At 40.6% G+C, this 26,031-nt stretch overlaps 1 protein-coding gene across 1 annotated transcript in view; it reads right to left on the reverse strand.

The window, feature by feature from the left end:
- TOX3 (TOX high mobility group box family member 3) overlaps positions 1 to 26,031 on the reverse strand; it is a 438,446-nt gene that overhangs the window by 142,301 nt on the left and 270,114 nt on the right. Inside the window, exon 2 of the mRNA XM_044081994.1 lies at positions 5,213 to 5,278. Coding sequence (XP_043937929.1) covers positions 5,213 to 5,278 — 66 coding nt within the window. The remainder of the gene's footprint in view (positions 1 to 5,212; positions 5,279 to 26,031) is intronic.

The following is a 26,031-nucleotide window of genomic DNA, read 5'->3' on the forward strand; positions in this document are numbered from 1 at the left end:
TGCTAAGGTTTTAAAACTCCCCTTTTCCCACAGCCAATTGAATCATTTATTAGCAGAGCCCACCTTCCAATTCTCTTAATTTTCCCGCCCACACCTTCTCACTGTTTAATCCACCTTCTATTCTGCTCTGTTCTAACTCTAGTAATTAACCTTTATCCTCTAAATGGCCTTTGTTGTTTCTGTCTCTATTGCTCTCAACCCTTCTAATTCACACACAATTCACCAGTCTTCTCTTCTCATAACATACACCATAAACAGACATCTATACCCCTCACTCTCTGTACTACATTTGTCATTGAAGCACCTCTCCAAATATGGTGTACCCCAACCACCAGGCCTCTTCCCCATCCTTGCTGCAGAAAGTGGGCAGCATAGCCTCATTCTTCTCCCAACATCTATCTGCTCAGAACTGTCCCCACTGACCACAGTTCACATAGGTCCTTCTCTGTATCTTTACCTCCATGCTATAATTTACTAAAATGCTAAACAGATCGATCTAACTGCAGCAAAGGTCTTTAGTATATCCATTAACACTCTACTCACTTTTCTTTTCCCCTCCCTCTTGACCAAAGCTGAAAAATTCAACAGCAACTTCAGCTGATCAAATAAAGACTATCCCTTATCAGCAAACTTATGGTTATCATTACACTCCCATATGGATTCCTTCACTTTGCACCATTTCAGTGGGCTACTGGGCAGAAGTTAACTGGGTCAGTGGTTAGTTAGCTCCTCCTTTGGCAGTGATGCCACGGTCTCTTTACTTAACTCTGGTGCTTTCCCTGTAACCACTACCTCATTCATCACCCTGTGATGACCTCCGTATCTCAAGAGTTACCACTTTACATTAGTCAGCTGGGACCCTGTGATGACGTCACATATCTCAAGAGTTACCACTTTACATTAGTCAGCTGGGACCCTGTGATGACCTCACATATCTCAAGAGTTACCACTTTACATTAGTCAGCTGGGACCCTGTGATGACCTCACATATCTCAAGAGTTACCACTTTACATTAGTCAGCTGGGACCCTGTGATGACCTCACATATCTCAAGAGTTACCACTTTACATTAGTCAGCTGGGACCCTGTGATGACCTCACATATCTCAAGAGTTACCACTTTACATTAGTCAGCTGGGACCCTGTGATGACCTCACATATCTCAAGAGTTACCACTTTACATTAGTGAGCTGGGACCCTGTGATGACCTCACATATCTCAAGAGTTACCACTTTACATTAGTCAGCTGGGACCCTGTGATGACCTCACATATCTCAAGAGTTACCACTTTACATTAGTGAGCTGGGACCCTGTGATGACCTCACATATCTCAAGAGTTACCACTTTACATTAGTCAGCTGGGACCCTGTGATGACCTCACATATCTCAAGAGTTACCACTTTACATTAGTCAGCTGGGACCCTGTGATGACCTCACATATCTCAAGAGTTACCACTTTACATTAGTCAGCTGGGACCCTGTGATGACCTCACATATCTCAAGAGTTACCACTTTACATTAGTCAGCTGGGACCCTGTGATGACCTCACATATCTCAAGAGTTACCACTTTACATTAGTCAGCTGGGACCCTGTGATGACCTCACATATTTCAAGAGTTACCACTTTACATTAGTGAGCTGGGACCCTGTGATGACCTCACATATCTCAAGAGTTACCACTTTACATTAGTCAGCTGGGACCCTGTGATGATCTCACATATCTCAAGAGTTACCACTTTACATTAGACAGCTGGGACCCTGTCATGGCCTCATGGCTTCTCTTCTCTTCCTGTACGTAAGTGACACTAGTACCTTTCCCGCCCTTACCAATTCGTACAAAATCCCATATTTCTACCTTCAGCAGACATTGACTTTCCATTCCTTAAATAACTGTTTCTTTACACAAATCTCCTTGCAGAAATTGTGACAGAAGTCCTTGAACCCCTTTCAAATATCCTTATTCCCAACCTTCCCTTATTCCCTCTCCGCTATGCTGCCTTGCTGTACTGGTTTAACTCTCACACATATACGTTAATCTGCTGGTTTAACTCTCCCATGTATACCTTAAACTGCTGGTTTAATTCTCACACTTATACATTAATCTGTTGCTTTCATTCTCCCATGTATGCGTTAATCTTCCAGTCTCATTTTGCTTATCACTAGCCTTCTTCTACTCACAACAGCCTCTGTATGTTTCTTCTCTAAACATTTCATATCTCTTCAATTCCTTAAAGTTTCTTGTTCTGCCCATCTCCTTCTTGTTGTCCCTGCTCTCTATAGTAGCTGTTTAAATACCTTCTGTCCCAATTTAATCATATTCATACAGTTTGTTTCCTTCCCTTAGTAACCTATAATCCCAATTCTCCATGTAGATTTAGCTACAGCCTTCTCTAGCATATCACTCAACCACTGTAACTGGCTAGTTGCTGTCCATTTTACAGGGTTCCAATGCTACTGTTTATTAACATCTCCTCCAACTCCCAACAGCCACTACATATTCCAAGGCTCTACACCACTTCCATGTTCCCTCTGGTCTGTGTTCCTCTTGTCAACCACAATCTTGTCTAAATTATTCACCTGCTGAAACTTATCTTTGGAAAAGGTAAGCTGCTAGTGCTTCCCTTAGTTCACCCTACAAATGTACACTAACTTTGGGTCTTCCATTCACATCTTGGACAAGTCTAGTGTTTATCCCTATCTCTTTGATTGTTGGCTAAGCTTGTAACAGTCTGAAGACTGATTGCCTAGTATTAGCCTATGAATCTATTCATAGCACTCTCTGGCTTTTAGTATTGAACTCAATGCCCATTGTAGTTTGCCCAACCCTGGATCAAAATATAGATGTAATTCCCTATCAAAATCACCCTGTCTACCTCCTCTATATAATGTTGTATTGCTTTTAAACATTCCTGCAAAATACATTCCTTATCTTCATTAGGGCTGTAATATGATGCAAATAATATCTCCTTCTACTTCCAAAGAAAATGGCCAACCACCCTTTCCCATCACAGTTTTTTTACATTCCCATCCTGTGCTATCCTTTAAAAAAAAATCACCCTATACTCACCCCGTTTTTTTAATACACACTACCTCCATTTACAAAAACTCTTTCTTCTAGAGCTTCTCCCTTCACCAGCCTTCAGTTTTAGCTCTTGATGCATCATAATGCATATGATCTTCCAAGCCAACCATCAACTTCCTCAGCATCACCTGTCCTATGCACCTGCCTCATGGCCACTACTACCATTCCTTGAACAGCACTGATGTCTATTATACTGGAACTGTATGACTCCATCTGTTCAGGTCACTAACTCCTGTGTGTGCAGCCACAAAGCAAATTCTCCCTTCACCACATAAAAGTAAAGTCACTTCTGGTTACCTGCATCACTACATTGTACCCTCTCAAACAATGTGCATACACTAATCTCACTGGGTACACTACCCTCACAATCACCCCTTCTCTAAGTTTGTAATATCATGTGTGTGTGTGTGTGTGTGTGTGTGTGTGTGTGTGTGTGTGTGTGTGTGTGTGTGTTTATATGTGTGTGTGTGTATATATATATATATATATATATATATAAAAATACATATATGTACACATATGTGTGTGTGTGTATATGTATATATATATCTATATATATATATATATATATATATATATATACACACACACACACACACACACACACACACACACACACACACACACACACACACACACACACACACACACACACACACACACACACACACACACACACACACACACACACACACACACACACACGCACGCGCACACACACACACACACACACACACACACATTGTTGTCTGGTACACCATGTTCAAAAACATCTTCCTGAACTTTACTCTGCAACCAGACAGAATCAGCCATTTCTACACCATCACTTTACTTGCATATGACTTATTCACCTTTAAGCTATGGCAGTTAGTAATGATCTGGCTTAACTTCTCACTCTTACACCACCCCATGCCTTACCTTATACACTCTTGTCTTTCTGGCAATCCAGACTCTGCATGCTGTTCATGAGTTCTGCCTCCAAGTTCACAAGAATTTTTAAAGCACCCATGCCCTCAGCACTCTTCCCTTAAACTAGAAATTCTAACATGTGCTCTATGCATCCAATTTCTGTCTCTAAGTTTAACGAGTTCACTTTGGTGCTACTCGATTCTTTTTCTTACCTCGCTGTGCCTTACTTCAATGCCATTTTCATCTCTGATACTGCCCAGATACTGCTGCATGCCCCCCTCCTCAAATATTAAATGTTGGATTATTCAACTTGCTGAAAATTCTGTTAACTTTCTTGCACATCATTAGACTTCATCAGGTATAACATTTACAACTAACCATTTGCCAGAAGATTCTGTTCTTGCATTCTGTCCATAAACTATCCATCCAAAATACAATTAGATTGACTTTATCTTAGTAATGAGGTTGCAGCAGTGAAATTACATTGTCAGATTTGTTTAGGCACAAAGCACCCCTCGACATGGCCGCTATTTTTCAAAAATTATACTGCATATTTATTAAATTGGTTATTAGTGTATCCTAAATTGCAATGCATGCACTGTTGTCCAAAACAAATATCCTCACAAGGAATGTTATGAGGAATCACTTTTATCCACTTTTTATTAATATTTTACTCATATAACCACTTGCTATTTTGCATAGTGTTTTTTATTCCAAATTAGCAGTTACATTGGCAATTTCAACAGCATACATATAAACTTTTCCTTCCAGTTAATAATCTATGAACACACAAACGCATAAAGATTTCCACAGTTTTGGAATAGGTAGATTGTTTTACACTGCGTAATTAGATATATACTGTTCATTAAAAAAATGGCTAGGCTGTCTCAGTAAATAGTTAAAACTTCACAGCAACATTGTAGTTTGCAAAGTTCTCTTTTTAAACTACCAAGTAAACATATTGATTCTTCCAAGCCTTTCATAAATTCTTATTTATTTCATGTAGTGCTGAATCTATTGATATTCTGAACAAGAAACTGCACTTCAGAAAACTAATTTGCCTTGTAATGGAGACCTGCCAGGTTATTCTCTTTCACATTAAAATCCTTGATTTTTTTCTATTCCACAAGAAATATAATTTATTGCATTTTTTTTCTCATTTGTCTGGTGAAGACCTGTTAAATTATGTAAATAAACAGTCGAGTATGAAAACATCTACTTGCCTCATTTGTTGCTAGAAATGCATTATTTGCTTCGGCCATGTTCATGTAATTATTGTTGCTTCCAAACTAAAAAGAAACATAGGATGAATCAGACTCTGACACAATTTATCTGTCAATATAAAGGCAATATCATTTGCCAAGGGTGAACATTTCATATTTCTTATTTCAAAATAAGGTACTCTATAAAGATTCAAAATGGAATGTTGTAAATGCATTCAGTTTTCAGGTCATGTTCAAATTACTTTTAGGAAAACAGAAAATATTTTAATCGCACATAAAAACAGTAAATTAAAATTATGGTTATGAACAGTATTGACAGTTAGGTTTCCACTTTTGTAATACTGTAATGCTAGGACAGCCACTCACGTTTAACATTTCAGAGATTTAATCAGGCATATACTTAAAGCAAATGTCAATTATCCTATGATGTAATACATTCTTCTGGAAAATTGCTATATAATGGGTTTGCAGATGTAATTATAAGGAAACTTAAAATATGTGTTACTTAAAATGTTTGTTCTCTGCAGTGTTAAAAAATTATATCGATACTGTACAATGCTGGGTTTCTTTCAAATGTTTTTCAAATAGCATGATCTTTTTATAACCATAAATTTATTTCTGTCAAAATTGTTGGCAAATTACACAAAACAAAGCACAGTTTTGTGTGTGTGTGTGTTTAAGCCCGTCTTATATTTGAAACACAAAATGGAAATTTTACAAAATAATGATTAAAATGGTACAACAATTTCAGCTATTGATTCTACAGATTACTATAACATTTATGCTCCTCAAAACTGTTATTTATTGCTTATTATACAATGACTGGCCATTAACATTCCAAAAGGAGCACTCTGATTGGTCAGACAAACTAGTGTGGCCATTGCAAATCAAGAATATACCAAGGATAAAGGTCTGGCTGCTAAAGTATCATTGAGCGGCCAGACTTTTTTTTTTTTTTTTATTATGTGGTAGGCATACATTAGTCTGAATGAAAGAAACTCTGAAACTCAAATGTGTGTCATTATTCAGTGACTTCGCTCCTCATAACATTTTTTTTTTTGACAAATCATTGAGGGACAAAGTAATTAAATAATTACTGGCATTTCAGTTTCAGACTTTCTTTCCTTCAGACAATGCACATATTCACACTTTTCTAAACCAAAGATTGAGGGGTACATACAGGAGCATAGAAAATGCCAGAAAATCAGGTACATTCTACAAACTAAAACATATCTGATTTTCATTGTATTTTCTTGTCTCTCTTGTACCTCTAAACTGTTGGGAGGTTACACTTTTTCACCCTCATGATTAAACCACATCAGCCGTGGGTAAAATCTCAATATACCACACCCACATTGTCGGTTATTGCTACATTCTTGTGGATGAAGTAAATTACAATAAATGACAGTACATAGTATATTTTGAGGGAAAAAAATTTGAAGTTATATACTCACCATAATGTTCCATCTGTATTGTTGATTTTTTCACCTCTCCTCACATATGGGTCCAGATCTGATCCATCGGATCTGACTCGGTCGTTGGCAAGCTTGTGGTGACCAAAAAGCTCTTGGATACCTCCCCTTACCCACAATGCATCTCTTCCCATTATGTCAGATGTTGTTTGCTATAATTACATACATAGAGAAAAGTGAAATTTCAGTATTTAACACACTCTTGAAGATCTTAAAGGAGACCACTTCTGGAGTATAAGGAAGACCAATCTAATCCTTTAGAATCTCTTCCTGTTCAACCAAGAAAGCCGTAGAAAGGGTATGGAGGGAGGGGATGTGAGGAGAGATGAAAAAATCAACAATAAAGATGGAATGTTATGGTGAGCACATAACATCTTAATCTGATATTCTCAAATTTTCATCTCATCCTCACATATGGGACTGAGTCCCCATCTACCTATACCCGGGGTGGACTCATGGGATAATATCCCTCAGAACCATCGCAAAAAGAAGGCCCTTCCCCTGGAGACCAACTCTAACTTGTAATGAGTGATCAAGGTATGATGGTTTGCCCATGTGGCTTCTGCATATATATCATCCAAGGAGGCATTCTTCTGAAAGACTGCAGATGTGGCCATAGCCCTGGTAGAATGAGCCTGAATGGACTTGTCAGGCTTCATGCCTTTTCAGGTGTAAATAAAGGAAATACAACTAAAAAGCCATTTTGATAAGGTAACTTTATAGACTGGTACACCTTTCCTAGGGCTTGCAAATGCAATAAACAATTGGTTTGCTTTCTGAAACTCTTTAGTTCTATGCAAATAGAAACATAACTGTCTATGAACATCCAAGAAATGTACACTCACCTTTATTAGTAAAACTAGGGAAGAAAACAGGCAAATGTATAGTCTGATTAATATTTGTTTGAGAAACAACTTTGGGCAAGAAAAAGGGGTTGGTACGCAAAGAGACTCTTGTCTTTATAAAAACAAAATATGGGGGCTGGGAAGATAGTGCCTGAATTCCTGATATCCATCTCACTGATGTGATAGCTACTAGAAAGAAACTTAATATCACAAGATGCTGCAGGTTCAAAGGGTGATTGAACAATTAGGCGTAGAACCATATTTAGATCCCAAGGAGGAGAGGGATCCTTGTGGTGAAGTTTTAACAACAAGGTCCTTTTTAAGAAGGCTTTGCAAAGTTTGTGGGAAATTAAAGCCAAGTTGTCTACCCCAATGTGAAAATCAGAAATGGCTGCTAAATGTACCTTAATAGTAGATGTCGCAGCTCCAATATTGAAAAGGTGAGGTAAAAATTCCAGAATGAAGTGAATGGGAGTCATGATGGGATCCATACTGTGTTGTTGTACCCAGATTACAAGACCATTTGCTCCTATGTAGTTTTTGAGTGGATGACTTATAGGAGGATATTAGAATATGACAGACCAGGGAGGAGAGCATAGGTTGTCTGGCAGTCAAGGGAACTGGAGGAACCAAGCTATCAGCTTGAGATTGTGAAGGTTGGGATGAAACATTCTTATTAAAAGTGTCAACAGATCTGGAAAGGATTCCAGAATCCAGGGCTCCTTATGTAGATGAGACCAGAGGAAGGGAAACCAGATTTGTTGAGGCCAATATGGGGCAATGAGGATTACTGCTCTCTTCAACCTGTTGGCTTTCTGATGGAATTTGGGAATCAAGGGGATGGGGGAAGCATACAATAGCCCTGGAGGCCAATCATGTACTAGAGCATCCCTCAGGGACTGCTCTGGTGGGGGAATTAGGGTGAAGTAGCTGCTGCATTTGTTGTTTAGGTGAGATGCAAACAGATCACTGCAAGGCTGGCCCTACATGCAGAAAATGTTCTCCTCTACATTCTGGTTGAGGGACCCCTCAAGAGGTATAAGAATGGCTCTGCTCAACTTGTGTGCGATGATGTTGGACCTTCCTAGAACATCCACTGCTATCAGAAAGCAGTTGGATGAAATCGGCCATTGCCACACCCTGAGAGCTTCTTAACATAGATGGTACGATCTGGTTCCTTGATTATGTACCATACTACTGACAATTTGTCTGACTAAATCACTATTGTCCCCAGAGGAAGAACAGTCTGAAATGCCTGCAACACTAGAAACACTGCCCTCATCTTCAGGATGTTTATGTTGAGCTTGGCCTAGTTTGTGGAATGCCCCTCTCACCCCATCTAGGAAGCATCCGTCACAACCATAGCCTGTGGTTGAGGGGAAACAAATAGTCGACCTTGTGTCACCTGCTCTGAATGAATTCACCATAAGAGAGCCTTTTTGCATATGTTCATTAAGAGGATCTTCTGAGACATTGGTTGATGAATTATTGACCATTGAGAAGCCAGAAGCCATTCCAGAATTCGCATGTGATACCTGGCTATTGAAACCAACACAGTCACTGCAATCACATATCCTAAGGCCTGTAGAACATGACATGTAGCTACCTTCTTGTTTCTGATTAACCTTGAAGTTTGCATTCTGATTGTTAAAACCCTGGAAGGAGGAAGTTTCACAATCATCTGATTGGTGTCTAGCAGTGTTCCTATGAACTCTGGTGTTTGAGTGGGTTCCAGATGAGATTTTTGGTAATTTATGGTGATGTTTAGTTCTGAACAAAGATGAAGAACAGAGTCTCTTGCATGAACAATAGATGCCTGGTCAGGGCAGAAATGAGCCAGTCATATTAATAAAGAAACACCCAGAATCCTTGTCATCTCAGGTGAGCCACAACCATTGCCATGCATTTGGTGAACACTCTGGGGGCTGTAGTGAGACCAAAGGGCAGTGCTCTGAACTGGTAATGATTGGCTTCCAGCCAGAAGCATAGAAATTCTCTGGAGTGTCTGTCCATTTTTGAATGATAGCACATATCCTGAAGATCTACAGAGCTCATCAAATCATCCTGTTCCAGAAAAGGAAGTATGGACTGTACTGTGACCATTCGGACCTTGCACCGATGAACCGACTTGTTCATTCTACTGAGATCCAAGATTGGTCTCTAGCCCCTATTTTCTTTTGAACCAAAAAGAACCTTGAGTAAGTTCCGAACCCCCTCTGATCTCAGGTGACCTCTTGGATGATTCTTTTTCCAAGCAGTTTCTGAATGTCAGTGACTACTTGATCCATTTGACTGTGATTTTTTTGCTTGGGGGGGGGGGTTGTTGAGAAAAGGGAATTTGGTAACCCCTGGATATTAGCCTCTGCACCCACACATTGGAAGTTATCTTTTTCCAGGCTCTCCAGGCAGGAGTAGTCAATCCCCAATTGCCTCCAGATGTGGATAATCAGGCCTCCTCTCAGGAGTGCTGAAATGGCTTCCCGAAGAAAGATTCCAGGGAACCTTGGTTTTTCAGACCTCCTCTGCCTTGAGGGAAACGTCTTCCATTATTGTTTCCCCCTCTGCCTCTGGGGGAAAACTCTCCAAGTGTGTCCTGGTAGGACCCTTGAGACTTTTTGAACCACATTTTTCTGCTGCCTCTCTGACCCTTAGGATAAGGTCTCTGAGGAGTTGAAAAACATATGCTCATGGCAGATAGGGTCTTACCTTCCTTCTCACATCTGGATAGTGCATCTTAGACTTTGGGACCAAAAAGAGATGTGCTGTCAAATGGAGCATTGACAAATGAAGACTTAAAAGGTTCTGCAAAATTGCAAATGTGCATCCAGGCATGCTTCCTCATAAAGATGCCGGAACCCAGCACTCCGCTCATTCATTTGGCTGCATATGCAATGAACCTCATAGAAGAGTTGGTTACCAAAAGTATGGTGGCTAACTGGGAAGCTACATTTGCCTTAGCTCCCTCAGCTACTGCTCCATCAAGGGTATCTGAGAGCTCCTTTATCAGATCACTTTGCAATCTGGTGAAACCTGAAATGTAATTCAGAGACCACAAGACAAAGGTTGCTGACAAGAAGACATGCTTCCCACATCTATCCATCATCCTGGAATCCTTATTAGGGGGGATAGATAGCTTGAACTCTCCTTGGAGAGTTCCTTCTTGATCACTGCTGCCATGACCATCGCATCTGCTTGAACCCATTTTGTCCAGAAGGTCTTATCTGAGGGAGCATTTATAATTTTATTTGGTCTCTGGGGAACAGGCTTGATGGAGTCTGGGGTCTCCCACATCCACAATGAGATCAAACCTATGAGCTTATCGATGGGTGGAATCACCCACAGGTAGATGGGTGGGAACCAAAGCCACCAAGGTACACCAACTCCTTAGGTGAAGGATTGTTGGACTGCTAGCCACCCATCTGTTTAAGAATCTCCAGAGTCTCCCTAAAGGAAATGTCCTCGGGGGGTGAGGTGACCGGGGGGATCCTTCACCCCCATTGAGGTCACTGTCTTCTATTGCTGACTCCTCTGTGGAGTCCAAATGCTTCCTCTTGCAAAATCTCTTCCTAGGGACCAACTCAGTGGGGTAGTATTGGGAGGTATCAGAAGAGTCAGGGTAACTGGATGGGTGCCCTGGCACCTGTGGTCGTGCAGTCCTTGTGAGACTTGCTGATGAGAAGAAGCATGCAAGGTATCCTGTTGGGATAGTGGATCCGAGGGTGTAGGTGACATCTTAGTTGCAGAGGCAGCTATAGCCCTCTCCAAGTCCCCAAAGGCTAACTGCCCCTGAATGGATGAGGACTCTCGCTCTGACAAACCATGTTATCAGGAGAGGGACCCCTCCAGTCCAGAAGACAGCTCACTTGGGGTTGAAGCCAGAGCCAAGCTCACCTTTGCTGAAGCCCCAAGGTGCATCGACTGCTGCGAAGACCTGAGAGTCAAATGCACTTGAGGATCATGAGGTTTGTTATGGCTCTGGGAACTCTCTGGCTCCAAAAGAGCCAATGAGCTCTGAGCAAAAGTCTGATCCAAGGAAAAGGACATCTTCAGATCAGAGCTAAAAGGCATCGGGCATATCAAATCCGACAACTCCGAAGCTTTCCTTGAAGTCAGAGGAGGAGTAAGAGGGTGAATGGACACTTTAGACAGGCCTGGTACCTTAAGGGTCGAAGCCAAGGGGAATTTAGTGATATCCTGTGCCCATAAAATCTTCTGCGCCATCCGTTCCACATCTGCTGTTAGCCTCCTGGTTAAATGGGAGGAAGAGGTGGAAAGGGATCTAGGTCTTGATAGAAAACGAGATCGTACCCTCGACAGAACCAGCCCATAAAAAAAAAAAAATTGTAAGCCTGTTTCCTACCTTTCCTGTAATTAGTGTTCCAGATACAGATTTGTTGTATCCAAGACTGTTTGTAAGCTTCTGAGCCCCCCAAGCCTTTCTGTGTTGGAGGAAGCTTCTAGCTTATCAGTGGGAGTGTTAAGCATTAGGTAACCTGTCTACCACATAAGGAGTGGCTCTGGCCCAGAATTTGTAGTTATTGGCCATTTGGGCGGTCTTCCATCTCTCTCAACTTTCTGATTTGAAGGCCTGCATTTGCACTTGTTTCTGTCCTGTAACTCCTGGGCCCATCTCATTTGCTCACTCAAAAAAAACAAAAACAAAAAAATGTATCTGCTTTTACTGTATTTGTGTTTCTTCCTACTTTATTTTGCTTTTGCATCATCTTAAAAGTACTCAGTTGTACTTATTACTGCTTGGTGTAACTCATTCTAACCCTTTTAGTTTAAGCACTTGGGCTTCAGACCAGTTGTTTTACATTAAGAAGGTTTGTGGTCTGCACTGTAGTGGCAGAACAGGTAGATTACATCCTTCTAAGTTGGGAACTGCTGATTGAGGGCTCAGTGTCTGTTATTCTAAAAGTGTATTAATTCTGGTTTAAGCACTTGGGCTTCAGGCCAGTTATTTTACATTAAGAGGGTTCGTGGTCTGCACTATTATGGGAGGAGAGGCTGGACTCTGCCCTTCTGAGCTGGGAATTTCTGGTTAAAGGCTTATAGTGCCTGCATATTTGAACTGCTTCTTACTGAAATTGGTACACCTTGTTTGCTGTAGCATAGACTAGATCCAGGCCTGCTGAATCTAGCTTTGTTTGTATAACTTGAGCACTAATCCAGGCATTCTTTAAATAATTCAATTGTATTTATTACTGCTTAGTAGTAACTTGATTAAAGTGTAGCTATCATTCTAAGTCTTTTGGATTAAGCACTTGGGCTTCAGACCAGTTGGTTTACATTAGGAAGGTTTGTGGCCTGCACTGTGGTGGTAGGACAGGTAGCTTACATCCTTCTAAGTTGGGAACTGCTGATTGAGGGCTCAGTGTCTGTTATTCTAAAAGTGTATTAGTTCTGGTTTAAGCACTTGGGCTTCAGGCCAGTTATTTTACATTAAGAAGGTTCGTGGTCTGCACTCTTGTGGGAGGAGAGGCTGGACTCTGCCCTTCTGAGCTGGGAATTTCTGGTTAAAGGCTTATAGTGCCTGCATATTTGAACTGTTTCTTACTGAAATTGGTACACCTTGTTTGCTGTAGCATAGACTAGATCCAGGCCTGCTGAATCTAGCTTTGTTTGTATGCTTGTTGTTTGTTTGCTTGTTATTTCCCTGAAACACTAATTCCACCTAAAACGCTTCTGTGGATCCCTAGCGATATCTGCATTGCTTACTGTACTTATTTCCTTGTTTCACTTGAAAGAAAGTTACTGTTTGTCGTTTTTGCATTTAAGTTACCTGTAACACATTGCATTTAAGTTACCTGGCACTTGCTAACTAAAGCAATTATATAAGTCAGCACTAAAAAATTAAAAGCACTACACCCTCACAAACACCCCTTGAGTACCTTGTTCCCCATTGGACTTTTTTTCAATTATAAAGGAATTCCCAATATTATTCTAGCATGTCCAAAGGTCAGTTGTCAATCTCCTCTCCGGTCCAGCTGGTGAATCTGGGAATCTTGAGGCAATGTTACAACTGCCTCATGTACACAGACAACCCTCTCCTCCTCCCAACAAATTCCAACACATGTGAGAGATACAACCATATAGCCAAACTGGAGGCTAAGCTCTCTCAACTCAGTACTGGCATAACTAGTCAGGAGGAGAAGGAAACCACACTCACTACAATTCCAGTCTCACATAGACCTACCATGACAGCAAACTAAACACATAAACACACAAAAACATACTCGGAGGCTCAAAATAAAAATCTTCCTAAGCAGCAGACCTCCAAAGCAGACACCCAAACAACCGCTACCCCAAAACAAAACACATGCAACACATAGCTCACAAAGCCAGTGTGCCGAACAGTCACAGCCCTTAAGGCTAAACAACACACCTGATACACTTGTAATAGGTGACTCTATCGTTAGGCACACTGACGTCCCGCTCACCAGACTGAACAAGGAGAAGGTCACGATGAGCTGCCTGTTGGGCGCTAGGATCCACCACATAACACAAGCACTCAGGTCACTCCTAGGCAAGTACAAATATAACTCAGTCATTGTCCATGCTGGTGTGAATGACCTGAGACGTACCTCCCTGGACTACATGAAAAGAGACATAGAGGAGCTCTCTGAGCATGTAGCCCAGGCCGGTATGATCCTGACCTTGAGTAGCATCTTACCCTCACCAAGAATGATGCCACAATATGAAGACAAGATGATCAATTTCAACAATTGGCTTAAGTATTGGTGTCATTCAAAGGGGATCCAATGCCTGTCAGCCTGGGATGACATGCTCGACAAGTCACGATGCTTCGCTATGGACGGCTTGCACCTGTCACCCCTGGGCTTTCGGATATTGACAAAGGCTCTTGCTACCCCCATAGTGCCTTTTTTAGGCAAGGCTCAAAAGACAAACCCACCTCCATAGGTATCACAAGGGATAAGAAACTAAGAGTAATGCTACTTAACGCCAGAAGTCTAAACCTCAAGATGCATGCACTCGAAACTCTCCTTAGCATGGAGAACATCGATATCTGTGCAGTAACAGAAACCTGGTTCAAGGCTCCCGAGAGCACCCCAGCACTACCAGGTTATACCTCATACCATGCTTTTCGGCCCCAAAACTTGGACCGAACCACAAATGGAGGGGGAGTATCAATATTCGTCAAAGATACCCACACCTCCAGGTTGGTGGCACAGCACGAAGCATCAGAGACTATCCATGTGCAACTAACAGTGGGTAAAACTGCCTTCCAGTTTATAGCCTGCTACAGACCACCCTCCCAAACCCAGGAACCCCACTCAGCCTTCCTGAGAACACTGGAAAATATGAAGGTCTTTCCAAACACCATTATATTGGGTGACTTCAACTACCCAAACATAGACTGGGAGCATTACTCTAACTCCAACACTCTAGCCCAAAGGTTCCTAGAATTTATAAACTCAAATGCTATGGAACAACTTGTTACCACTCCCACAAGAGGGGAAAACTTACTGGACCTGATCATCACCAACATGGGGACTCTATGCTCCAGACCAGAAGTGTATCCCTCACTGGTAAGATCAGACCATAAACTAATCTCACTGGATATTCACATCCCGACCCCACCCCCTGCCCAGAAAACCACAGTGAAAAACTTCTCTAAAGCAAATTACACACTCCTCAAAACCGAGGTGGAATCCTTCAAAGCCCCCGGGCCTGTGGAAAATACGGCCCAGACCGCAGAATCCTTTATAAACGCATTCTATGAACACCTTCAGGAATGCATGGATCATGCAATCCCAAATAAAACCAAGACTCAATCCTCCAAAGGCAGACGTCCTGTCTGGTGGACCCCAGCCATAAACAAACTATACAATAGAAGGAGGAAGCTACTGCATGATAGAGCAAAATTCCAAAAAGGGAAGGCATCTCTGATCAGTATAAGCAAAAAACTACGGGCACTCATAAAATCGTCTAAGGCCAGCTTCGAGAGAAAAATTGCACAGGACACTAAGGATAATCACAAGGCTTTCTTTAGTTATGTTAGGAACCTGGGTGGGAATTCCCATATATGCTCAGAATTAGTCCAAAATGACAAAAAATACACCGAACCCACAGACATTCCCAACATCCTAGCTGACAGATTCAGTGCAAACCCCCCCCTCCCCACCAAAAGGGCAAATATCTATCCCAGCAGAGTGCTGCCCCCCTGACATCTCATATGCTCAGGTAAGAGCTGCTCTCTCCAAAGCAAAAAACACAGCATCAATGGGACCAGACGGTGTCCCGGGCTGCGTCCTACATGAACTCCAAGAAGAGCTAAACCCAAACATAAAACTACTGTTCAATCTCAGCCTTATTGCAGGATATGTACCCAAAATGTGGCGTACAGCAACAGTGGTCCCTCTCCACAAAGGTGGTGCCTCAACGGATCCTGGAAACTATCGCCCCATAAGCCCGACTAGCTTGGTCTGCAAAGCTATGGAAAGGATCATCATGGACCTCATAAATAAAGATATTGGGGACCTACAGACACTGGATCCTACCCAGTTCGGCTTTGTTAAGGGCAGATCCTGCCTCTTAAACCTGGTCAATTTCTTTGAAACAGTCACCAAGGCCATTGACGAGGGGAAGGTGGTCCACACAGCCTACCTGGACCTCACAAAAGCCTTCGATACAATACCCCCACTTGGGCATTATAGATAAGCTCACCAGCTTAAATATAAACCCCTATGTCACTAAATGGGTTGCAAACTGGCTCAAGGACAGAACCCACATGGTTAGAATTGCTGGAGCCATGTCAGACTCCAAACCAGTTACAAGTGACGTCCCACAAGGCTCAGTCCTGGGACCTCTCTTGTTCGGTATATATTTCTCGGAGGTACAGGCCAACACGGAAGGACTGTGGCTGACCAAGTTCACAGATGACTGCAAACTGGGTGCCATAATCGGCTCTCCAGCCGACACAAGCATCCTCCAAAAGGGCCTCATAGAAACAGACAACTGGTGCCAGAGCCATGGCCTCAAGCTAAATGCCAAAAAGTGTATAGTCATCCCCTTTGGCAAAAACAAAGTGCCCACAAATTACCACATAGGTGGTAATCCATTAAGTACAGAAGAAGTCATTAGGGACCCAAGTTGATAGCAATCTCTCATTTGACAACCACATGGCCAAAGTGGTTAGAAAAACATTTTACATAGCCCACCTAATCATGAAGGGATTCACATCTAGATCAGGGGAGGTCATCGTGCCTCTTTAGTCATCCCTCATCAGGCCCATAATTGAGTACAATGCCCCTTTTGTGATGTACCTTACCAGACACCTGCAGCAACTGGAAAGACCCCAAAAGTGCCTCACCAAGAGGATCAAAGGGCTCGAACAGATGCCATATGCTGCCCGGTTAAAGAAACTCCAGCTCTACTCAGTGGCATACCGCCTGCTCAGAGGCGATCTGTGCCTGACGTATAAAGCCATGTCCAACCCGGAATTAATGGACATGCTGCACCTCAGAAAATCCAAATCCCATCGAGCCACGTGCTCAAGAGACTTGAACCTCAGCACTGAAATAAATAGGACATGCTGGAGGGACAGATTCATAACCCAAAGGCTCCCTTCACTCTGGAATAAAATCCCAGTCCAGGTTAGGCAGAGTCCCTCATTGACTCTCTTCAAGAGGAATCTTGATGAGTGGATGGGAGATCGTAGGTTTACCCCGGGTATCACTTCTGTGTCACTGTTAGACAGAGGCACAGTATACTAACCTCGAAAAATGGCATAGCAAAATTAATTTAAAATGGGTGGCAAAAGACAAACACACTCTGGCTAGGCTTATAAATGCCCTAGGGCAGATAGCCTAGTATGAACCTATGAACCTATGAACCTAAGAGGGAGAATACCGAGTCCTCAGTAAGGTCAAAATAAGCTTAAAAGGACTGGATGTCGGATCCGATATCAATAGATCTAATCCATCCTTACCAGATAGGATTGGAGCTGGAGAAGTCAGATCTAGCAGAGTAGAGGTTTGCAGCAAAGGCCTAGATCGTTTCATAGACTTGTCAGAACTGAATGATTTCAACATGTTAGGTTTTGGCTCTGAAATATGTGTCAGCACCAAAGAGGGTGTCCTCTTAGCTTTGTCCAAAGATCTAGAGGACAAAGATGAAGCTGGGCTCGATTGAGTTGATTTAGTCTTAAGAGGCCAAAACAGATTTCTCTGTACCTCCAGGAACAGCCTCTCTAAATGCTGAAGGCAACATACCCCTTAAAATGAGCTTATTTTTGCATTCTACTAAAGCTTGATGATTAAAGGAATGTCATATGGCACAATCATCTTTCATGTGAAGTCATCCAAGGCAATACACACAGGAAGAGTGCAAGTCACTAACTTGGATTTTATGTCCACACTTCGAACAGTTTTTGAAACCGGCCAGTTTGTCTAGCTTCTCCACCATGACAGAAATAAAGGACAAGCAGAGAATCCACTCAAGCCAACACACACACACTCAAAGAAAAAGTGACAGTAAAGAGATTTTTTTTTTAAACAGAAGAGAGTGAAAGGGAGAAACTACTAACAATAGTAGCCCAAGATTTACCTAAAGGGGAAAGGGGAGTAACCTATAAAAAGATGGTTACTGGCTGAAAAAGGAAGGGAGAAGAGAAAATAACCTAAATAGAAAAAAGTTTACTCGTAAGAAAAGTTCTAAGCTATGAGGAGAAATAGATAAATTGCACCCAAAAATAAGAAAATGGAGATTATTAATGAAAAAGATTTATAAATATACGACCTGACACCAAGAGAGAGAGAGCTGATTGGACCACATCTTCGCAAAGCAGCAAACAAGATCTAAGGTAATGGGAGAGATGCGTTGTGGGTAAGGGGAGGTATCATTGAGCTTTTTGGTTGCCACGAGCTTGCTAACGGCAGAGTTGGATCCAATGGATCGGATCTGGACCCATATGTGAGGATGAGATAAAAAACTGACAATATCAGATCATTGATTATTATTTTATACATCCTAAATCATTATTTTTTTTCCTTGACATGAATGATACAGGACATGATTTATTAACCCCTTCTATGCAGCACAAGCACAACTATTTCAGATCCAGGGAGATGATGTTTCTGAATAGCACAAGATATTGTTTTGCATGACTAAGCCCCATTCAGTTGGAGTTCACCAGTGAAAGAAAGTATGCAAATAAACCCTTGAGGTGAACCTCTGCAAAATTCAGGCAACTGATACATTAGAGATGGGTCTGTGTGGTCAGATGGGTCTATGTGGTCAGATGGGTCTGCGTGGTCAGGACAAGGTATGGTAAAGGTAATGAAATGCCACTGGGAATATGACAGATGTCATGTACTCCTGTCCCGCCTGTTGTACTAGTATGTATTTCTGGAGGAATTATGCTGTACAGCACTCTTTTACTACCATATCAACATTTATCTATGGCCATGTGATTCTGAGAGCAGCTGCTGCCATCAGGACATGTAAAGGTGGTGTAATCATTACTCTGGTCAGGAATTACTCTTCAGCTAATGTGTATACTCCAGTAAAATGAGCAGCTCAGCACAGCAGCAGGCACTTTAGTGGGAATGGACATGAAATGCGACGGTGTGAATATTTAGTCCATTGTGTTGGGAAAGGGATAGTAGCTGAATGAGGGTTAGCACACATCATGAAATATTCAAGAAGATTTATATAAATAATATCTGTAAAAAGGACAGGTCTGCACTTGGAGGTTGATGCATGTTAAACATGTTTGTGCTTCATGGAAGGTTGGCATATTAATGAAAAATGTTGCTGGAAGAGACAAGTGTGCATATGTGAAGGTGGCATACAGAATTCTGCTTTGTCAGAGAAGGAAACTCTACATGTCACTTACTATATAGGTGTGCCACAGGTGACAGGACAAGATAGGGGAACTTACCAAATGCAAATGTGTCCTGGAAAAAAGAATGCAAAGAGAATATGGGATACAATTAACATGAATCTATGCTTAGGATGAAACATGAATGGGGGACTGTGAAAACTATATACATAAGCTAGGTAAGGATATGCAGTGGATATGAGAGTCAGCTTTAAGAAATAGTAGTGCTTGAGACAATGCCCATTTAGGCAGAGTTTTACTATTTTATATCATGTAATACTCGAACATACTGATTATTTAAGAGACCAGGACTTATACACAGACCTCCATAATGATGTCCCTGCAAAATATTCTGCATGACAAAGGCATAGGTACATATCTGAACACTACACATAACATACCTCTGCTTATGAGCAGGGACTTGTAATGAATGCTGGAGACAATCTTTTCTCAGTCTTTTACAAATTAGAATGACCTCTTGTACAGCGATTAGGATCGCTGCCTCAAAGTGCTTGGCTCCTAACTTTGGTTTCCTCTTTTAGAGTGCCTTCTGTGCAGGGTCTGTGTGGGTATTTCCTGTTGCCATATTTCCTTACATATGCCACAGACACGTCAACAGATGGATCTTCTAAACTGTCTGTGGACATACATAGTGTGCGCGTGTGTGTGTATGTGTGTGCACGTGTGTGTGTGTGATGTATGTGTGTACGATGTATGCGTGTGCGTGTGTGTCTCTCCTGTGATGTGCTGGTATCCCAGTTATGATTACTTCTTTGCCTTTTTCCCACTGCCTGCTGGGATAGAGTGGCCTACCAGAAGACACTGAAAAGGGATACAGCTTGTATCAGAAACAGAATGAAAGAACCCACTTATGACACAAAAGACATCTGTTTGACATACTTTCTAATGTACTGAATAACCTTGCAAAAATTCATTTTCATGCACTAGTCTGCAACATGAAGAATGACCAAAAACTAACAAAACAAATGTATTTTTTCATTGGGTGATTTGATTTAGTGCTTCATACTGCAATAGTAAAACACCAACAACAAACCACTGCAGATTGAATAATGGTGCCCAAAAATTACATCTTTAAAAAAGCGGACAGGTTCATCTCCTACACCCATTCATGAAGTAACCTTCACAAACATGTTGTGCATACTAGTACATCTGACTTTAAAGTTGTAATAGTGCATGGATTCATTTATTTGTGGTCCTTTTTGGCTCAGATCAGCAAAATAACTTTGGGCCAATAGCATTTTGCAAAAATAATTTTGTATGTAGCTATCAGGAGCTAAATACTTACCACTTCAGTAAAGCAATCATACACAAAACCTACCTTTTGGTATTTAATTTTATTTTACCTAGACACTTTTACTTGCACATCTCCTTAACCCACAGAATGAAATTTCAGTCTAGAACAAATATTTCTTAGAGCTATCTATGACTTCTCTCCCTCGGAGAAATAATATTTCATACCTTTGTTACGTCATTTAATTGTCCTGATTATTATTATTTTATTGAATTTTACCAAGCCAAAAGGAAGTGATAAGTAATCCAGCCATGAGCATCTAAATGCTAACATGGCAAGGCTTACTTTATTCCCAGGATAGATTTTATATGAAAGGGTAGAAGCAGACTGATCATTGACAAGCTTTGGTGCTTCCTAGTGTCAAGACTATGAACAGTATTTTCAGGAACCTGTTCTATTTGCCCATAATACGAACAGAAAAGTAATGGAACATGCATGACCAAAAACTAACAATGGAATGTAAGCTGGGTCATGTGACTATGCACAATACACTAATCCATGCCCCTTTGAGAATCCTGCCTTTATGTAAGTGACATGTGAAGGTACAGTTCAGTCAGTGTACTTTGTAGCACCTGATCTACATGCATGGTGGGGACACAGAATTCTGTAGCAGTATTCCTCACTTTTGGAATTCTGCTAACCAGCACTGCTGTGATCTGTCCTCCTCATTTTGCACATAGAAACATCCCACTCCCTCGCTAAAACAGTGTCAGTCTTACTCTGTAGCCATACTAACATAAAATATAAGTCCACCACAAAAGCAGACATGCTGGTCACCATGTTCACTTCTTTTAGTAATAAACTCATTTTGAAATGTAAAAAGTAACAGTTACTATATTAACAATTATAATATCCTTAGGCACATTATAATTTCTTCAGGAGGAAGGTTTTGATGTACTGACACCTAGCCCTGTCACTATACTTGGTATCCATGAACTGAAAAGAGGTGGTCTGTGCCTGGCATACAAGATATCCTCTGACCTAATACGGATGGACTGTTTGCACATCAGCAGGTCAAAAGGCATGAAAAATACTTGGTCTAGGGATCTAAACCAGTTCTGCAACATCAACAGAACAGCTTGGAGGAACAGATATATCTCACAGAGGATGCCATTGCTCTGGAACAGACTCCACATCCATGAAAAACAAAGCTTGTATTCAAAGTCTGTATTCAAACACATCTTGGATCTGTGGATAGGAAACAGAAAAGTTACCCCAGGACAGCCCCCCTACTAATGGACAGCGGCAGCTCATAAATAATGTATCCCATGCATGGGTTCCCTTGAATTATTTATGATATAATCCCAGTTATTCTCTTTAGGGATAATATATAATTATTGACCATGGGATGGGTAAGGCCAATCTAACACAAAATGGAATAAGTTAATTCAAACCCCAAATGGGAAATTATCTAGGCTTAAAGTGGCCCACAAGGGCAGCTAGCCTAGTACTTACTTGTGAACTTATAGTATATCTAATAATTAAGTCCATCAGAAATCCAAATTATTATTATGTGTAATAGCAGGGTCATGGCTGACTGACTTATACTGCAAGAGGAATTTACTCCTACAGTGCAAATCCTTACTTGTTCAAACCATCTCTACTAAAGGGATTCCTGCAGCATTATTCCTAAGCTTTTGTAGAACCTTATGCAGGTCTAAGTCTGATTTAGGGTTGCAGTATACAGATAGATAATGCCTGATATGAAAAAAAAATGATTATTCAAAAATTTTAAATTACTTCCTTTTAATTATTAATGGGAAGGATCAAATAAAACCTAGACTCTCGAAGGTGAATGAGTTAATTTTAAACATTCAGCTTACTAGCCAGCATTCAAAGTTATTTTACTTAAAGCAATCTTACTAATGTTGACAACGATAACGATAGAAACTTAATTCTAAGTTCAGTAAAATGTATTACTTGTTATTCCTGGAGAGTCTTTACTTCGAATTAGAAAATGGGCAAAGTGTACATCAGTACCCTGATTGGAGAATGAGCATTCTCCAATAGGGTATTAATGTACAAGCAACGCCCACTGAAAATGAGTCTGCCACTTTATGGCAGCATATCAAGCTGCTGTGGAGATCAGACTGAGAAAACGGAAAGGCCGCCATTATTCTACGCTCACTAAGCAGCGCTTCTGCTGTTTAGCGAGTGTAAAATACATTGAAAAAAAAAAGAAAACTGAAAAAGAAAAGTGTGTGGGTTTATGCCTGTGTGTGCAAGTGTATGCATGCATGTCAGTGAAAGCAAGAAGGACTGAGACGTTACTTTATACTTGCTAAATAGCTCTTTTGCTGTTTAACGAGCGTAAAAGTCTAAATATAACAGAAAAAAGTGTGTGTGTGTGTGTGTGTGTGTGTGTGTGTGTGTGTGTGTGTGTGTGTGAATGTGTGTGTGAATGTGTGCATGAAACCAAGTGTGTGTGAGTGAGACAGAGTGATGAGTGAGAGTGATCCAACACAGACAGCCGCAGCACTCAAGAGGTTTAAGTACCTCTCACCTCTTAAATAACTGAATAAAATGTAAAATAAAGGTGGAACAAAGGCTCAAAACAGGAACATTTTGCTTTAAACAAAAATCAGAGTTGTTGCAACAATAGGACTTGTATTAGAATGCATATTCTGAAATACAGGTGCATGTGTGTGTGTGTGTGTGTGGGGGGGGGGGGGGGCTCTGTATGACAGAGGGAGAGACCGTGAGATCATGGAACACTGGCAGCAGCAGATAAGAGGTTTGCATACCTCGCGACCTTTTAACTAAGAAATGTGTATAAAAACTGAAATAAAGAGGTAGCAAAAGCTCCAACATAGGAACAGATTTTAAATGTTACACTTAAAAAAATCAAAACATAATTTAAATAACAGAATTTGTGTTAACATGAATTTTCTGAAGGAAATAGTCTGAAAGTCAAATGTATGTCATTATTTAGTGACTTCGACACCCAATGACTGGCAAGAAACCATTTTAGGAGTAAGGGACTAGAAAATAATGCAAATATCTAGATATTTTTTAAAAGGATATATTTTGGATATAATATGCTTCCTCCAACACCATTTATATATACTATAGCAATTTTAAAACATTAGACGGAGGAACTATTTTACATCCAAAATATATAAAAAAAATACAGTATTAAAAATATATAAATAAGTATTTAAAACACAACAATTTTACAGAGACCCCATTCTCTAAGCTCAATAATGCCCTCCAGGGTGTGTGTTAATGTGTAATGAATGCCTTGCTAGGGGTTTAGAGGCCTTCCGCCTGCAGTGTTGGGCCTCACAACATCCCTGGGTGGGCATTAATTACACATTAACACATACCCTTTCAGGCAATATTGCTTGTGTACTTACATCTAATCTGTATTACTCATAAGCTATCTTCATTTAATAATACTAATGAAAATATTTGTAGGAGATTCAAAAACTTGTGAGAACAGACTGGTTTCACTTATTTTTAATTGTGAGAAAAATAAACAATATTGGCAAGATTTTAATAACTTCTTTAAAGATTTATGATCTGATAATTGTGAAATATCTGAGTTTTAATAATAATGTTCCATTGTCAACATGTATTAGCAAAAATTAACATCCTACATTGTGGACTTTACTGGCAATTACAAGAGATTATTTCAAAAAAGGGAAAAGTGAACATATACTTTATTTATTTATTTATTTAGGGGGGGGTTACACGTATAGCTACTGTTGTATGTCAGAAAGAAATGTCAGTGCTTACATTAAGATCTACTGGCAGAAAGTCAAAAATAATTTACTGGATGAATATATTAACTTTACTAGATAAATATAATTAATTCATCAGCTGTGTTACTGACAAATATTTGAAGTGAAATTCATTATTTTCTTTTTTTTTTTTTTTTTTTTTTGATTATTGAACATATTGTAATTATTATTCTATGATTTACTGAAAATAAAAAAAGTTCTGAAAAATTGTACAGCACAAACTATTTTAATGCCTGCATTGCATTATCCTCTTTCCTTTAAAAAAAAAACCTGGTTGTATAGAAAGCACAGTTGCATAAGCAAACGTACCATAACAGTAGATGTTTTAGTAGGTGACTGCTTCAGTAAGCTAAGCTATTTGGGTCCTATCCTCTGCCATCGGCTTGCTTTTCAAACCTTAGCTGTTCCCTCCATGTGCTTTGTCAGGAGCTTGAGAGAAGCTCCTATAAAATGACAGTCTGAACACCAAAAACCTCAGTGCTTTCTTGACCCAAAAACAGAAGCAATAGGCTTGAAAGGAAAATGGTAAAAAATGTAATACTAAAATAACTACACATCCGTAGCCTGGGAAAACAAAAACACAAACAAGTGGCTTGTGACAGGAGACAGCTATCGCAACAGTGATCTATTAGAACATTTACAGTTATGGTCAGTTTACTTTGACAGCTATATTATGTTCAACTTTAGATCACTGTTGCAGTAGCCTAAGCTATTTGGATAGATTTTCATAGCTTACATATTGTGGAGCCCATAGAGAATGGTCCTAGCAAAAGCTGTTCTTGACCAGGAAAAGGTATCCAGCTTGTAGCCCATTGTAAAAGCATGTACAGAGCACCAAATTGCTGCCTATAGAACACTAAGTCCATTTCTTTACAGAAAGCCACTGAGAAAGCCATAGCTGAATGGGTCATAACTCTGCCTAGAACTGGCCTATTACGGTGAGAACAGCCAAAGGAAAATGGCATGAGACAACTATATAGATATAGTTAGGGTTGCCATCTTTCTTTGTGGCTAAAACCGGACTAAGGTTACACCCCTCGCATCACGCATAACTCCACCCATTCCCACCCCCCTCTCCCATCTGTGCTCTGCCCATTTTGTGACCTCACCGTGACATCAGCTGATGGGAACGTCCTTTTTTTTCTGTTCCGGATGCCTGCTTTCAGCCGCTTTACTTCATTTACTCATAAAACATTAAAACTCATTGGCGCATTGGCTTGCAATTGCAAGCCTTCCAGGTGGACAAATTCAATCATCTAAAACATTTAAATAAATGATCAATTATTCATTAATACCGTCTCAAAAAAATTATGTAAATCAACCAAATCCAATTAATGTCAACATTTAAACCTTTTGGTATGCATGCCTGGTATTTCAAACTAAAATATACCTCTTTTTATGGAAGCCAACTCTTTAAATCTGCCCTCACATTTTGTGGACTCTGCATAAGTACCATAAATTTGACATCTGTTAGTTAATTCATGCTGTTGTTGTGAGATAAAGTGATGAGCCACTGGACTATTACCCATACAACTTCTTATACTTCTTGGGCGACGCAGTGGTGCAGTGGTTAATGCTGTCACCTCACAGCAAGAGGTT

Source organism: Protopterus annectens, chromosome 8.part1 (genome assembly GCF_019279795.1).
Source record: "Protopterus annectens isolate FY-2018-M chromosome 8.part1, PAN1.0, whole genome shotgun sequence".
In the NCBI taxonomy this organism is placed as follows: Eukaryota; Metazoa; Chordata; order Ceratodontiformes; family Protopteridae; genus Protopterus; species Protopterus annectens.